Genomic DNA, 15,559 nt, shown 5'->3' on the forward strand with positions numbered 1-15,559 from the left:
CCCAAATGATGCTCTGCAGGCACCTTACCCCCCACACACAGAGAGAGGAGACAGTGGCACCACCCCCACAAGGCAGTTGAGAAGGGCCTGAAATGAATTAGAAGGTAGAAGGTGGAACAAAACAAAGGCCAACTTTTTTCTGCTAAATAGTTTTTTTTTTTTTTCTGCTACTTGGTTTCATTAAAACAAAGCAAACAAAACAACAAAACAAAAAATGACAGTGAAGTTTTCTAAAATGACCTTCTGGGAGGAATGGCTTCAAGAAATGACCTGTTGAGTCCTTTTCTCCCTCCTGACCCCTTCCTCAGAGGAAGACTTTAGTCCAGGAGTAGGCAAATGTACTCTGTAGAGCGCTAGATAGTAAATAAACATTTCAGCTTTGTGGGAGTCTTGTTCTGTCGCCCAGGCTGGAGTGCAGTGGTGCAATCTTGGCTCACTGCTACCTCCGCCTCCCAGGTTCAAGCGATTCTCATGCCTCAGCCTCCCCAGTAGCAGGGATTACAGGCATGCACCACCACACCTGGCTAATTTTTGTATTTTTAGTAGAGACAGGGTTTTGCCATGTTGGTCAGGCTGGTCTCGAACTCCTGACCTCAGGTGATCCACCTGCCTCGGCCTCCCAAAGTGCTGGGATTATAGGTGTGAGCCACTGTGCCTGGCCACAACTATATATTTTAACTCTGCCATTGTAGTGTAAGAGCAGCCATAAACAATACATAAATGAGTGAACATGGATATGTTCCAATAAAACTTTATTTAGAAATAAAGTTTTGTTTTGTTTTTGAGACGAGTCTCACTCTGTCGCCCAGGCTGGAGTGCAGTGGCGCCATTTCTGCTCACTGCAAGCTCCGCCTCCCAGGTTCACGCCATTCTCCTGCCTCAGCCTCCCGAGTAGCTGGGACTACGGGCACCTGCCACTACGCCCAGCTAATTTTTTGTCTTTTAATAGAGACGAGATTTCACCATGTTAGACAGGATGGTCTCGATCTCCTGACCTCATGATCCACCCGCCTCGGCCTCACAAAGTGCTGGGATTACAGGCGTGAGGCACTGCACCTGGCCAAAAATAAAGTTTTTTACAAACACAAGAGGTGGGCCGTATTGGACCTGTGGGGTCTATTCCAGGCCAAGACTAAAGTGCAAGCTACATCACCTGTCATGGCATGAGGAACACTGGTGACCAGGACCCTCTGGTTCTGCATGCGGACCCCTGTCTCTGGGTTCTGCATGTCCTTCACGAGTGCTTCAATCTGCAAGACAGAACAGGAAAAAGCCGACTGACGAGAACAATTTTGAAAGTTGTGCAGGGCCATTTCCACTGCACTGAGAGGGACCTCAAAATGCAAAGGTGGACACAGGGGTTCCCCATCTGGTACAGGAGCCAGGTGGGCACTGAGTGACTCTAATGCAGCCAGGACTACAGTGTTCTCCACAGACACAGATCCCATCCCTGCGTGTGAAGACTCGCAGATTCATCCTGACTGGGAGATTCTGGGGTGGCTTTTAAGGAAAGACGGAGCTTAAGGGGAAAGGATTTTGCTGAACAGAAAGTGGTAGAACACCGTGGGCAAAGGCATGGAAGGATGACGGCTTCCAGGGTTGGTGGAACAGAAAACAGCAGGAGTTGCAGCTGGAAAAGCCAGTGGAGGCCAGGTCACATGGACCTCAAAGCCACCCCTGCAGTGTGGATTTTGTTCCAGTGACTGTCTCTAGAGAGCATTTTGGAAATTTGGCCCATGACAGAGAGAAGAATACTGAAGTGTGAAGAAGTTTGCAGAGGTAGAAAAAAGTGCAGTGACCTATTCAAAGCTATTGCATACAGCCCAGGTGAGAAACGACAGTGAGCTGGCACCATGGCTCACGCCTGTAATCCCAAAATCTGGGAGGCACAGGCAGGAGGATCACTTGAGCCCAGGAGTTTCTGACCTACCTGGACAATATAGTGAGACCCTGCCTCTAAGAAAAAGTTAAAAATTATCTGGGCATGGTGGCACATGCCTGTAGTTCCCAGCTGCTTGGGAGGCTGAGGCAGGAGGATCACTTGAGCCCAGGAGTTCCAGGCTACAGTGAGCTATGATCGCACCACTGCACCCAGCCTGGGTGACAGAGCAAGACCCTGTCTCTTTTAAAACAAGAAATGACAGCGCTTCAACCCTTAACACTCCCACTCTCTGTATTCTCAGCAGAGCAGCCAGATGGGCTTTCCATTATTTTAGAATATGTCACTCTTCTGTGTGGCTATTCCACTGCAAGGGCCACTTGACTCCGAGTAAATGACAAAGTTCCCCTAGTGGTCTACATGTTCGGGACCTCCTTCCTCTCTGACTTCTTTCTTACTACTCCCCACCAGCTCCCTCTGACCCAGCCATATCAAGGACACTCCCAGCCAGCCTTGGGCGGGTCCCATGCTCTGGCTGTTCCCTCTACCCGGGCCAGTCTTCGCAAGAGACCAACTTGGCTCCCTCCTCACCTCCTTCCCCTTCTGACGGTCTCAGGAGGCCTGCCCTGACCATTCCTAAAGCTGCAACCCTGAACTCCACCCTTGGCACTCCTGACGCCCTGCTCCATTTCTCGAGAGCATGCATGTTCTTCAAACATACAAAATAATTGACCTAGTTAATACATTGTTGATGGTGCATCTCCCCTTGCTCCTGGAAAGTAAGCTCTTCCTGGGGGTCTTTGTCTGTTGTTGTTTGCTGCTGGATGTCAAGTGTCAGGAAGCGCGCCTGGCACATAGGTAGTTACCAGTAAGCAGGTGATGTGTGAATTAATAAATAAATCAGGCAGTAGCCAGGAAGATGGTAAGGAGGCATGACTTTCAGAGCCCTAGAAGGGCAAAAATAAACTGTATTTGCAAGTGACTGAGTGGTTCACTAAGGGTGACACAATAATGCCAAGGTTTATAGCTTATATGACCAGAGTTACCAGTTACCAAACTAGAAAATGCAAAAGAAGAAGCCACTTCTGGAAGCAATGGCATCTGCCTTGGAAGGTCGACTGTAAGGGGCTGTTGAGATTCCCACAGTGTCTGGGAGGTGATTGGAAATGACTGCCCCAGGTTCAGAAGAGAGAGGGTCAGAGATATGAACTAGAGCCATGAACGTCAGGGAGAGTTGAAGCTGAAGAGAATCAACAAACTATCCAAGGAAGCCTGAACTGCAGGAAGGCAGCCACAAGGACAGCCCTGACTATCTTTAGAGTTGTTTTTTTCATTTTTACTATTAAAAATTATTTCCCACTTGAAAAAATCAAATGGAAATAATACCAGCTGAAGGATTTTTTTTTTTTTTTTTAAGACGGGTCTCCCTCTGTCGCCCAGGCTGGAATGCAGTGGCACAATCTTGGCTCACGGCAACTGCCACTTCCTGGGCTCAAGCAATTGTCCTGCCTCAGCCTCCCGAGTGACTGGGATTACAGACATATGGCACCACGCCAGGTCAATTTTTGTGTTTTTAGTAGAGACGGGGTTTTGTCATGTTGGCGAGGCTGGTCTCGAACTCCTGACCTCAAGTGATCCACCTGCCTCAGCCTCCCAAAGTGCTGGCATTACAGGCGTGAGCCACCACACCCGGCGTGAAGGATGTTTGACACTAGTCAACAAAGATGACTAGAGAAAACCCAGGTGTTTCTCTTGTTATTCATTGTTTGCTACTGACCTTGACAAAGCTTCATGGGCAGAGGTTTCAAACTTCATGTTCCCCTAGAAAAGCCTTCACTAACAGGAAAGCTGTCTACTCCCCCTGCCCCAGATGTGCTTGCCAATGGTCAGTTGGTCATTCCACATCCAGGCACAGTCATGGTCGACTCTGGGAAACCAGAGAGAAGAAGCTGTGGTCCTTGAGCCCAAAGATCTCACTGATCAGTGCAAGGATATTCTAGGACAATGCCGAATGTGCAATTGCAAGGATGAGTCTATGGTGTCACGTGAACACAGCAATGTCTAGAGCTGGGCAGCAGGGAAGGACTCCTCCTAGGGTGATTTTTTTTTTTCTTTTTTAGACTGAGTCTCGCTCTGTTGCTTAGGCTGGAGTGCAGTGGTGTGATCTCGGCCCACTGCAATCTCTGCCTCCCGAGTTCAAGCGATTCTCTTGCCTCAGCCTCCTGAGTAGCTGGGATTACAGATGCCCGCTACCACGCCCAGCTAATTTTTGTATTTTTAGTAGGAACAGGGTTTGACCATGTTGGCCAGGCTGGTCTCAAACTCCTGACCTCAAATGATCCACCTGCTTCGGCCTCCCAAAGTGCTGGGATTACAGGCATGAGCCACTGCACCCAGCCTCCTAGGTTGAATTTTACAAAGATTAGCAAGGAGTAGGAAGCAGAAAGAGAAAACGAGCATGGGTGAGGGTGTTCCAGGTGGAAGGGCCACAGGGGCAGAAGCACAGAACCTGAACCAGCAGCGGGAAACAAAGCCCTTTCCTGCCTTCACCTGGCCCAGGGCTCTCTCATGAGGTCTGGGCTGCTGCGTGCAGCTGGACATCCACGTGGATGGCTGCTCTCACACCCAGTCTGTCCACATTCCTGCCATTACCCAAAGTAAAACATCTCATCCATTTACCTGCTTCCCCTTCATTTAGCCTACCTTGCTTACACCATCATTAATCTCCTGGAATTCAATTAAACAACATCTCCCAGCACTGTCTGGCTCATTACAATTTACAAAATCCTTTTATGATCTGAAGGTGCTTGCTTGCAGTCCAAAGAAAAAGCACTCAGTCTCCGTGGGATTTCCTTTCTCTATTAACTGTAGGATTTTGGGCAACTCACTTAACCTCTCTGAATCTCCTTTCTCTCTATAAAATGGGGACCATGATGTGGACTACTAAATAATTCTATAATCTCTTAGAATTTAATTAATTTGTGACTTTATAATCCCTTAGAATTTAATTATGTAAAATGCTCTATAAGGAGAGATGTATGTTATGTATGCATGAAGATATATGCTTTATCAGGAGAGACATATGTTCATTATTACGGTTAGAATTATTAATATTAGTAGCATTCATACTAATACATTTTGAAACTTTGCATGCAGGGTTGTGTTTAGGTGCCCAGGAATAGAAACCCAGGTCAACAAACCAAATAAGTATAGGTATTTATTGAGCATGTATTTAGAACCCTGCACTGCAAGGATACAAGGTAAAAGACATACACCCAGTCTTCAGAAAGTTGAGCAGTTACATGAAAATAAAAAGTTAACTAATATGAAAGCTAGGAGTCTGAATGGAGAGAAAGTTCAGTTCACATCTCTGCTCCAATTTAGAAGCTAGAGGCTTTTGGTAAATTGCTAAATTTCACTAGGACTCATTTATCTGTAAAATAGAGCTTGCAATAGTATCAGGCCTGGTGCGATGGCTCATGCCTGTAATCTCAGCATTTTAAGAGGCCAAGGCGGGTGGATCACTTAAAAAATTAGCTGGGGATGGTGGCGGGCACCTACAATTCCAGCTACTCAGGAGGCTGAGACAGGAAAATCGCTTGAACCTGGGAGGCAGAGGTTGCAATGAGCCAGGATCACGTCACTGCACTCCAGTCTGCACAACAGAGAGAGACCTTGTCTCAAAAAACAAAAACAAAAACAAAACAACAAAAAAAACACCAAAACCAATCATCATAGGGATATTGTGAAGACTAAATGAGATTAAGCAAATAAAGTATTTCATATCATTCTGTGCACAAAGTATTTATGAAATAGCAATTCCAAGTCAGACACGGTAGCTCATGCCTGTAATCCCAGCTACCCGGAAGGCTGAGGCAGGAAGATCACTTGAGCCCAGGAGTTCAAAACCAGCCTGGGCAACACAGGGAGCCCTTGTCCTCCTCCCCACCTCCCGCCAAAATAGCAACTGCAGACTGGCTGAGATGATCCCAAAAAGAGTGCAGAGAGGGCCAACAGAATCTCCCTAGATGGTGAGGACCAGGCTGCACTCCAAGGGAGGGGTGGTATAAGAAGGACTCAGTTTTTTAAATTCAGAAATGGAAAGAGATTGAAATTGGAACCCTGTGCACTGTTGGTAGAAACGTAAAATGGTGCAGCTGCTGTGGAAAACAGTATGGAGGTTCATCAGAAAAATTAAAAATAGAACTACCACAGCATCCAACAATACCACTTCTGGGTATGTATCCAAAAGAATTGAAATCAGGCTCTGGAAAAGATACCTGCACCCCCATGTTGACTGCAGCACTATACACGTTAGCCAAAATGTGGAAATAACCTAAGTGTCCACTGTCAGATGAACAAAGTAAATGTGTTCTATGCATACAAAAGAACATTGTTTGGTTTTTGAAAAGAAGGAAATTCTGCAATATGCAAGCAAATGGATGAACCCAGGGTTAATTATGCTAAGTGAAATAGGCCAGTCACAGAAGGACAAATACAACACGATTCCACTTACATGAAGTACCTAGAATAGACAAATTCATAGATCAAATATCAGAACTGTGGTTGCCCAGGGTTAGGGAGAAGGGAAAATGGGGAGTTGCTACTCAACAGACATAAAGAACTTTCAGTTAAATGAGATGAATACATTCTAGACATCTGCTGTACAATATTGTACCTCGTCGACAATATTGTATTGTGCACTTAAAGTTTTGAAAGGGTAGATCTCATGTTAAATGTTCTTACCGCAATAAAATAAAAATTTTTTAAAGAGAGGCCAGGCACAGTGGCTCACGCCTGTAATCCCTGCACTTTGGGAGGGTGAGGCAGACAGATCATTTGAGGGCAGGAGTTTGACACCAGCCTGGCCAACATGGTGAAACCCCATCTCTACAAAAAAATACAAAAATTAGCTGAGTGTGATGGTGCATGCCTGTAATCCCAGCTACTCAGGAGGCTGAGGCAGGAGAATCTCTTGAACCCGGGAGGCAGAGGTTGCAGTGAGCTGAGATCACGCCACCACACTCCAGCCTGGGTAACAGAGTGAGACTCTGTCTCAAAAAAAAAAAAAAAAAGTTTTTAAGAGAGAGAGAGAATGATCCAGGTGCATTCAAGGTGACGGGTCATTCAAGGGAGTCCCGAAGTGGAAAAATGCTACCTGCCACCTGTCACTCAGGCAGCCTGAAGCTGGGAAGCTCCCACCTTCCCAAGGAGCGTGGGACCATGACCTAACTTGATGCTGAGGGGTGAGATTCCTTATTTCAATCTTTGTTGCTAAACCAGCATTTGCAGGTGAACCATGATTTCGAGAAATTGGCCAAGGGCAGTTACACAGCTGAGGCCACTCTGAGCACAGAGCCAGCCAGTGTGCAGACCCAGGCAGCTCCAGGGACTCCCAGTGCAAGACTGACTGTCAGCTTCCTCTGCACGGACACATTCTCGGCTCACAGAATTGTTTTGGGACAGAAAATACTTATTTTGGCTTGACTCAGAGCCATAGTCCTTGGCCATCTGCAGTGTCAGGACTTGGCGTCATCTGAGGTCACTGGGTCAGCTGTAGGTCCAGCAGCAATGAGGGGAGCAAAGGGACAACCCCAGGAGAGTGTTTGCAGGGCACTGGGAGGTACAGCTGCTGCTCCTGGGGGTGGCCCAGGGAACTGAGGAGCCAACAGGCTGCAGAAGTGACTCCTTCTGTCACTAACTGTGACCTCAGGTCTCCATGGTACCCAAGAAGTGCCTGATTTTCTTTTTTTTTGTTTGTTTTTGAGACGGAGTCTCACTCTGTAGCCCAAGCTGGAGTGTAGTGGCATGATCTTGGCTCACTGTAACCTCCACCTCCTGGGCTCAAGCGGTTCTTGTGCCTCAGCCTCCCAAGAAGCTGGGACTACAGGCGCGAACCACTACGCTAATTTTTTGTATTTTAGTAGAGACGAGGTTTCACCATGTTGTCCAGGCTGGTCTCAAACTCCTGACCTCAAGTGATCTGCCCGCCTCAGCCTCCCAAAGTGCTGGGATTACAGGCATGAGCCACCGTGCCCGGCCAAGATTTTCTTTTCTTTTTTTTTTTTTTTTGAGACAGTCTTGCTCTGTCACCAAGCTGGAGTGCAGTGGCGGATCTCGGCTCATTGCAACCTCCGCCTCCTGGGTGCAAGCGATTCTCCTGCCTCAGCCTCCCAAGTAGCTGGGACTATAGGCGCACGCCACCAAACCCAGCTAATTTTTGTATTTTTAGTAGAGATGGAGTTTCACCATGTTTGCCAGGATGGTCTTGATGTCTTGACCTCGTGATCCGCCCACCTCGGCCTCCCAAAGTGCTGGGATTACAGGCATGAGCCACCACGCCCGGCCAAGATTTTCTAATATGAGGGCCCAAGATTCCTTTTTCCCACATTAGCTGCTGGATGAAAGGCTGCCTTCATTCAAAATGGGTTTTATTAGATGTAAGAGCAGCATGTTATAAAAACAGGGAGCCCATATATTGGAGAAGACATATAATCCCACTTTAAAAGTTAGAAACCCGAGTTTCTCCGATAGAAAGTTGGCAGATTTGATTCCTTGTCTTTGCATTTAAAAAAAAAAAATCAAGTTATAAAGAGTTTGAAAATAACCTTCAGAGGAGGAATAATGAGAGTTATTTTAAAAACACAATGAGGGGAGTCAGATTTCTTTCTAGCAGGTGTGTCACCCTTCACAGAAAGAAGGGCTGGGTGGGAGGAGGGAACGTCACGTGGACCTCGGGAACACTTTGAGGGAGTTCGGCCCATTGGGATCCCGATCCTTTTGCCTCAGACCTTTCCCCGTACAAATTCCTCTGAGGCGTCTCCTCAGTCTCCCCAGGAAACCACAGAACTCTAGCTCTATGAGCTGAACTGCGTCCCCCTACAAATTCGTACATTGAAGTCCTAACCCCAGTACCTCAGACTGTGACTGCTTTTGAAGATAAGGTCTTTCAAGAGGTGAAATGAGGCCAGGTGCAGTGGCTCACACCTGTAATCCCAGCAATTTGGGAGGCTGAGATGGGCAGATCGCTCAAGGTCAGGAGTTCAAGACCAGCCTGGCCAACATGGCAAACCTCATCTCTATTAAAAATACAAAAAAAAAAAAAAAATAGCCAGGAGTGGTGGCAGGCTACAATCCCAGCTACTCAGGAGCTGAGGCAGGAGAATCGCTTGAACCCGGGAGGCAGAGGTTTCAGTGAGCCAATATCGAGCCACTGCACGCCAGCCTGATCAACAGAGTGAGACTCAGTCTCAAAAAAGTAAAAATGAGGCTGGTCACATTGGCTCATGCCTGTAATCCCAGCACTTTGGGAGGCAAAGGTGGGCGGATCATGAGGTCAGGAGTTCGAGACCAGCCTGGCCAATAAGATGAAACCCCCATCTCTACTAAAAATACAAAAAAATTAGCCAGGCGTGGTGGCGGGCACCTATAGTCCTAGCTACTCTAGAGGCTGAGGCAGAAGAATCACTTGAACCCAGGAGGCGGAGGTTGTAGTGAGCCGAGATCTCACCATTGCACTCCAGCCTGGGAACAGAGTGAGACTCAGTCTCAATAAAAATAAAAAAATAAAATAAAGTTGTGAAATGAGGTCATGGAGTGGACCCTAATCCCCTATGACCAGTGTCTCTATGAGAACAGATTAGGACACAGATAGACACAGAGGGAAGATGATGTGAGAACAGAGAGAAGACGGCTATCTGCGAGCCGAGGAGAGAACTTCAGGAGAAGCCAACCGTGCCACACTTTGATCTCAGACTTCCAGCCTCCAGAACTGTCAGCAAAGAAGTTTCTGTTGCTTAAGCCACTCAGTCTATGGATCTTTGTGACGACAGCTCTACAAACTCATACAGACTCTGTGTCCTATATTCAATCAGAAACATCCCTTCCCCTGCACAGAGGGGAGAGAATCTGAACTGTTTCCCAAGTTCTCCAGGGAGTGAGATACCCTTGCTATTCTGCTGCAAACTTCGGCAGACCTTGCACTCTCCTCCTTGTGTCCTTGGGGGCATCCTCACCCTCAAAGGCCAACACTCTCATTCCCAAACAGACTCTGCTTCCCAGCTCCTCCCAAGACAAAGCATCAGCCCCGCTTCGTTCCCAGGCAACATGTCTGTGCTGCACAACCAGGCCACCGCGGGACCCTGTCTGACCCTGTGTCAGGGAGAAGGGGGTCAGGGTGTCAGCTGCACCTTTCCTCTCTCAGATGCCAACGTGCTGAGGCATGACGGTGGGCGTGCCAGGGAACCCCGACATCACAGAGGGATCAGAAATGAGGGCTTTGATGGCTCTGACATCCCACCCACCACGCCCACGCTGCTGCTCACATTAAGGAGCTGTCACTCACTGCGGAAGATCTCTGGAGCTGGAATTTTCCTTTAAGCTAGAGAAGGCACCCGGGGGAACGATAATAATCGGTACTTTTCTATACAAAGATGGGAAGAGTGACCCAGAACCGCAGAGTTGTTTTTCTAACAGAGGAAGATGTGCTCCTGCTAATAAGCCTGGCCACACAGAGTCCAGCCACACTCCCGCTGTCTCACCCGATGTCCCCCAGATGCTCACTCATGAGCACTACGCCCTAACCAGTGCTCGGTAGTCTTTCTCCAAAATCTGCTCTTCCCACCGTGGTCAAAAGCCTGGGAATCGTTCCAGGTGACCCCAGCCAAGATGTGGCCAACTTTTGTTGAATCTGCTTTTGTTTCCTTTTTTTTTCAAGCTTGAGTGCAGTGGCATGATCATACCTCACTGTGGCCTCAAACTCCTGGGCATAAGTGATCCTCCTGCTTTAGCGTCCCATAGCTAAGACTACAGGCATGTGCCACCCTGCTCAGCTAATTCTTTTTTTTTTTTTTTTTTTTTTTGAGACAGAGTCTGGCTCTGTTGCCCAGGCTGGAGTGCAGTGGCACAATCCCGGCTCAATGCAACCTCTGCCTCCTGGGTTCAAGTGATTCTCACACCTCAGCCTCCCTAGTAGCTGGGACTAGAGGTGCCTGCCAGCATGTCCAGCTCATTTGCGTGTGTGTGTGTGTGTGTGTGTGTGTGTGTGTATTTTTGGTAGAGACAGGGTTTCACCATGTTGCCCAGGCTAGTCTCAAACACCTGGGCTCAAGTGATGCACCCACCTTGGCCTCCCAAAGTGCTAGGATAAAGGCATGAGCCACCGCTCCTGGCCCCCAGCTAATTTTTTAATTTTCTTGTAGAGATGGGTCTTGATATGTTGTTCAGTCTGACTGCTTTTGTTTTCAACACATCTCTTATCTGCCCACCCAATCCTGCCTCCGTGGAACATCTTCTAACCCCCCTCCTGGACTATCAGGTTCTGCCTTTCAGCTGGCATCTGTCTCCAGCCTCCGGGGTGCTCCTTAGCCCAGGGCTCTCAACCGTGGCCCCATCGACGCTTGGAGCTGGATCATTCTTTGGGGGTTGGTGAGGGTGGCTGTCCTGTGTGTTGTAGGATGTTTAGCAGCATTCACGTCCTCCACCCACTAGATGCCAGGAGCACCCCCAGTTATGACAACCTAAAATGTATTTAGACATTGCCAAATGTCCCCGGGGGCTCTCGTCCTGACTACACATTCAAACCACCTGGAAAACTTTTCAAAAAGAGCAATGGTTAAGCCTGGCATGATGGCAGGCACCTGTAAATGAAATTACTCAGGAGGCCAAGGTGAGAGGATCCCTTGAGCCCAGGAGTTTGAGTCCAGCCTGGGCAATATAGTGAAACCCCATGTCTGAAAAAAGAAATTGTTTAAAAAAAAGAAAACCAGGCCGGGCTTGGTTGTTTACACCTGCAATCCTAGCACTTCAGGAGGCCAGGGCAGGTGGATCACCTGAGGTCAGGAGTTTGAGACCAGCCTGACCAACACGGTGAAACCCCGTCTGTACTAAAAACACAAAAATTAGCCAGGCGTGGTAGCAGGTCCCAGTAATCCCAGCTACTTGGGAGGCTGAGGCAGGAGAATCACTTGAACCCCGGAGGCAGAGGTTACAGTGAGCGGAGATCTTGCCACTGTACTCTAGCCTGAGCAACAGAGACAGACTCTGTCTCAAAAACAAACAAAAAAAAAGAAAGGAAGGAAGAAAACCAGTGGCATAAAAAGACCAATGCTTAAGCCTCACTTCCAGGCCAAGTAAATCAGAAACTCAAAGTAGAGTGAGTTGATATTAATGTTTTTTAAAGTGCAGCCCAGGTTGAGAATTACTCATTCCCTCTCACCAGAATCATCTTTCTAGCATACAAACCAACTCATCTTATTCATCCCTGATTTTAAAACGTCAAACAGCTTCTCATTAAACACAGAAGTCATCAAACTCTGTAGCATGACCTAGGAAGCCCTCCAGTTCTGGGCTTTTCTTTTTGTTTGTTTGTTTTTGTTTTTTGGTTTTTGATTATTTTTTTGAGATTGAGTCTCGCTCTGTCGCCCAGGCTGGAGTGCAGTGGCGCGATCTCGGCTCACTGCAGCCTCCGCCTCCTGGGTTCAAGCAATTCTCCTGCCTCAGCCTCCCAAGTAGCTAGGATTACAGGCGCATGCCAGCATGCCCGGCTAATTTGTGTATTTTTCGTAGAAACAAGGTTTCACCATGTTAGCCAGGCTGGTCTTGAACTCCTGACCTAGTGATCCGTCCACCTCGGCCTCCCAAAGTACTGGGATTACAGGCGTGTGCCACCACACCCAGCAGATCTGGGCCTTTCTTACCTACCAGCCTTCTCCTCCATCAACGCCAAACTCACTTCCTGCACACTTGGGGCCAGCTCTCCCAACCCGCAGGCAATCTCCCAAACCACCATGCTACTTCACATGTCCATGTTTTGTGTTGCCTAAAATGTCACTCATTTCCCCAACCTCCTGGCCAAAAACTACTAACTTCTTATAATTCGACTCCATTGCAAGCCCCCTTGTAAAATCTGTCCTGATCCCCCCCTGATCTCAGGTAGAACTGACCACTCCCTGCTTGGTGTTACATGTATCCTCCAACAATGTCTGCCACAGCCCATGGAACACTTCTTGTCTCCTTGTTTATACATCTGTCTTTCTCCACTAGACTCTAAGCTCCTTGGTGCTCCCAGCACCTGGCACAGCATCTAGCCCATAAGTGACCAATTATGTGTCTGTATTGAATGAAAGAACATTACAAGCAAGAGATACCAAACTCAGCCTGGATATCCTCAATATTTCTGCTTCTGCATTCCTTTCTCAGGCAAAAAGAGATGCCAGAAGCCACACAGGAAAACAAAGCTGTCACCAGAAGGCTTCTCCAAGAAAGCCCATCCCATGGTGAATCCCAAGGGCGGTGGTGGTACTGGCTGGGATGGCGATCTGGTAATTGCAGAGGGAAATGGGCCATTCCCAGAACAAGAGTCCATGGGTGCTGGAACCACAGGAGGCCACCCACCTGTGTTCATCTGTCCACCGTGTGCCATCAGCTAATTCCCCAGCAAAGCCGTGAACAGGTGGGCCTTCTGCCTCTTTCTACCACATCTTAAACGAGCCCAGGCATCAGAGGTGGGAAGCAGCATGGCTGGTGGGCATGCCAACCCACGGCTGCATTGAGACTGAGATGGAAGCATGGGTGTGAGAACCTCGGGAATCGCACAAGGGCCTTTCTGACCAGCATGGCTCTCCCTGGCCCCATGACAGCTGCCATTTCTTATGAGGTTGGAGCTGCAGGGGCACAGGAGGATCCTGAGTGAACTCTCTTAGTTCAGGGAGAAGGCATCCCACCCATTCCTCTGGCTCACACCAGTGATCCTTTTTTTTTTTTTTTTTTAGACAGAGTCTCTCTCTGTCACCAAGGCTAGAGTGTAGTGGCACGAACTTGTGAACTCAGTTACTACAACCTCCACCTCCTGGGTTCAAGCAATTCTCCTGCCTCAGCCTCCCAAGTAGCTGGGATTACAGGTGCCCACCACCACGCCCTGCTAATTTTTATACTTTTAGTAGTCAGAGGGTTTTGCCATGTTGGCCAGGCTGGTCTCAAACTCCTGATCTCAGATGATCCACCTACCTCGGCCTCCCAAACTGCTGGGATTACAGGCATAAGCCACTGCATCTGGCCCACCAGTGATCTTCTTAATTTGCAAATCTGCCATATCACTTGCCCATTCCAATTTCTATAGTGGCTCCGTACGAGATAAAACCAAGCCTTTCAAAGGTCTTGAAGGCCCATAGGCACCACTACCTCTGCCTTCCTTTCCAGCTTCCCACTCCCCTTGCACTTCAAAATCCATCAATTATAGAACATGGCCCCAAACCCACTAGCTTTCCCATGCCTCTGTGCCTACACTGTTCCCTCTGCCTGAAACATCTTTCCCTTTCTACCTGGAAACCCCTATGTATCCTTCAGGTCTCAGCTCTGTGTCCCTAGGCACATTGAGCCAGGCTTTCCCACAGCCTCCACACTCTGCCCTACGTCATGAGAAAGCTCATGGCATTGCATCACAACTTGTGACAGACAACGACCACTCCTGTACTTCTTCTTGGTTTCACCACCTAGTGCTGCGTGACTGGCAAGCCACTCAGCCTCTCTGAGCCTCAGCTTCCTTCTCTGTAAAATGGTGACCATAACTTCCAGCTTATGAAATAGATGAGATAATGCACCTAACACCCCCGCCCCGAACCCAACACGGACACAGCATACTTCATCACATGCACGGAATGAGTGGTGAGTGACAGTTGCACCCAGGTCCACATTTTTTGTTCCAGGCCCTTCTCCAGAAAGCTGGACATCGAATGCAGCTTGTTCTTCATTAAGGATCGCCTGGCACGGGCTCTTGAGACCTGTTCTGCAGAACTTTATTCTGTCCCCTGCTCCAAGGAGCTCTGTGACATGACCAACACATACCTAGATATACAGGATACACAGACAGGGCCCTCGCCAGCACAAGGTCTAGGGAAAGAGCAATGCTGGAGGTGCGGCAGGGTCTGTAGGGCACAGAGAAGGGAGCTGTCCTGCCCAGGGGCATTAGGAGAACCAGCCTTCACAGCCGAGGGGTGACTGAGCTGGGCATGGGAAGAGAAGTGGAGCTTGGCAAGCGAGAGGGGGAGAAAGGACTTTCCCAGCAGATGGACCCTGAGGCATGAAAGGGCACTGGGTTCCTAAAAAGGAAGGAAGTGTTTGAGGCAGGAGCCCAGGGGTGCCTGTGGCTGCTTCGTTGTTTCCCAGAGGGCAGGTGTGGAAGGCAGACAGGAGGCAAAGCCAGGAAGATGGTGGGAGCGGAATCCTGGGTAGCCAGGCTGCTCAGGGGAAGGTTGGACCTTATCCTGGGAATGTGGGAAGCCAGTGGAGGGTTTCAGGTCAAGGAGGTCACCATCGATTTGGGGGAAAAAAACAGTGTGTGTAGGAAAGATGTCTTGGAGGAGGGGAGATGGGGGTGGAAGAGGGGGAGCTGGGATGCAGGAGGGAGAGGTTAGGGTAGAGGAGAGGTAAGTTAGGATGGAGGAGGAGAAGGCTAGGGAGGAGGAGGATGATGGGGTAGAGGAAGGGGAAGACAGGGTGGAGGAAGAGGAGCTGGGGTGGAGGAGGGAAAGGTGGGGTGGAGGGGGGAGAGCTGGGTTGGAGGAGGGAGAGCTGGAATGGAAGAGGGAGAGGTTAGGGTGGATGAGGGGAGCTGGAATGGAGGAGGGAGAGGTTAGGGTGGAGGAAGGGAGACTAGGGTGGAGGAGGGAGAGTTTGGGTGGA

General features: G+C 48.7%; 1 protein-coding gene across 3 annotated transcripts in view; it reads right to left on the reverse strand.

The window, feature by feature from the left end:
• Positions 1 to 15,559, reverse strand: part of LOC116463762 (regulator of G-protein signaling 9) — a 90,179-nt gene that overhangs the window by 72,795 nt on the left and 1,825 nt on the right. For all 3 annotated transcript variants that reach the window (XM_032147016.2, XM_032147015.2, XM_032147017.2), the window contains exon 2: positions 1,154 to 1,250. In XM_032147016.2, coding sequence (XP_032002907.1) covers positions 1,154 to 1,250 — 97 coding nt within the window. The remainder of the gene's footprint in view (positions 1 to 1,153; positions 1,251 to 15,559) is intronic.

The sequence above is a fragment of the Hylobates moloch genome, unplaced genomic scaffold (assembly GCF_009828535.3).
Source record: "Hylobates moloch isolate HMO894 unplaced genomic scaffold, HMol_V3 SCAFFOLD_59, whole genome shotgun sequence".
In the NCBI taxonomy this organism is placed as follows: Eukaryota; Metazoa; Chordata; class Mammalia; order Primates; family Hylobatidae; genus Hylobates; species Hylobates moloch.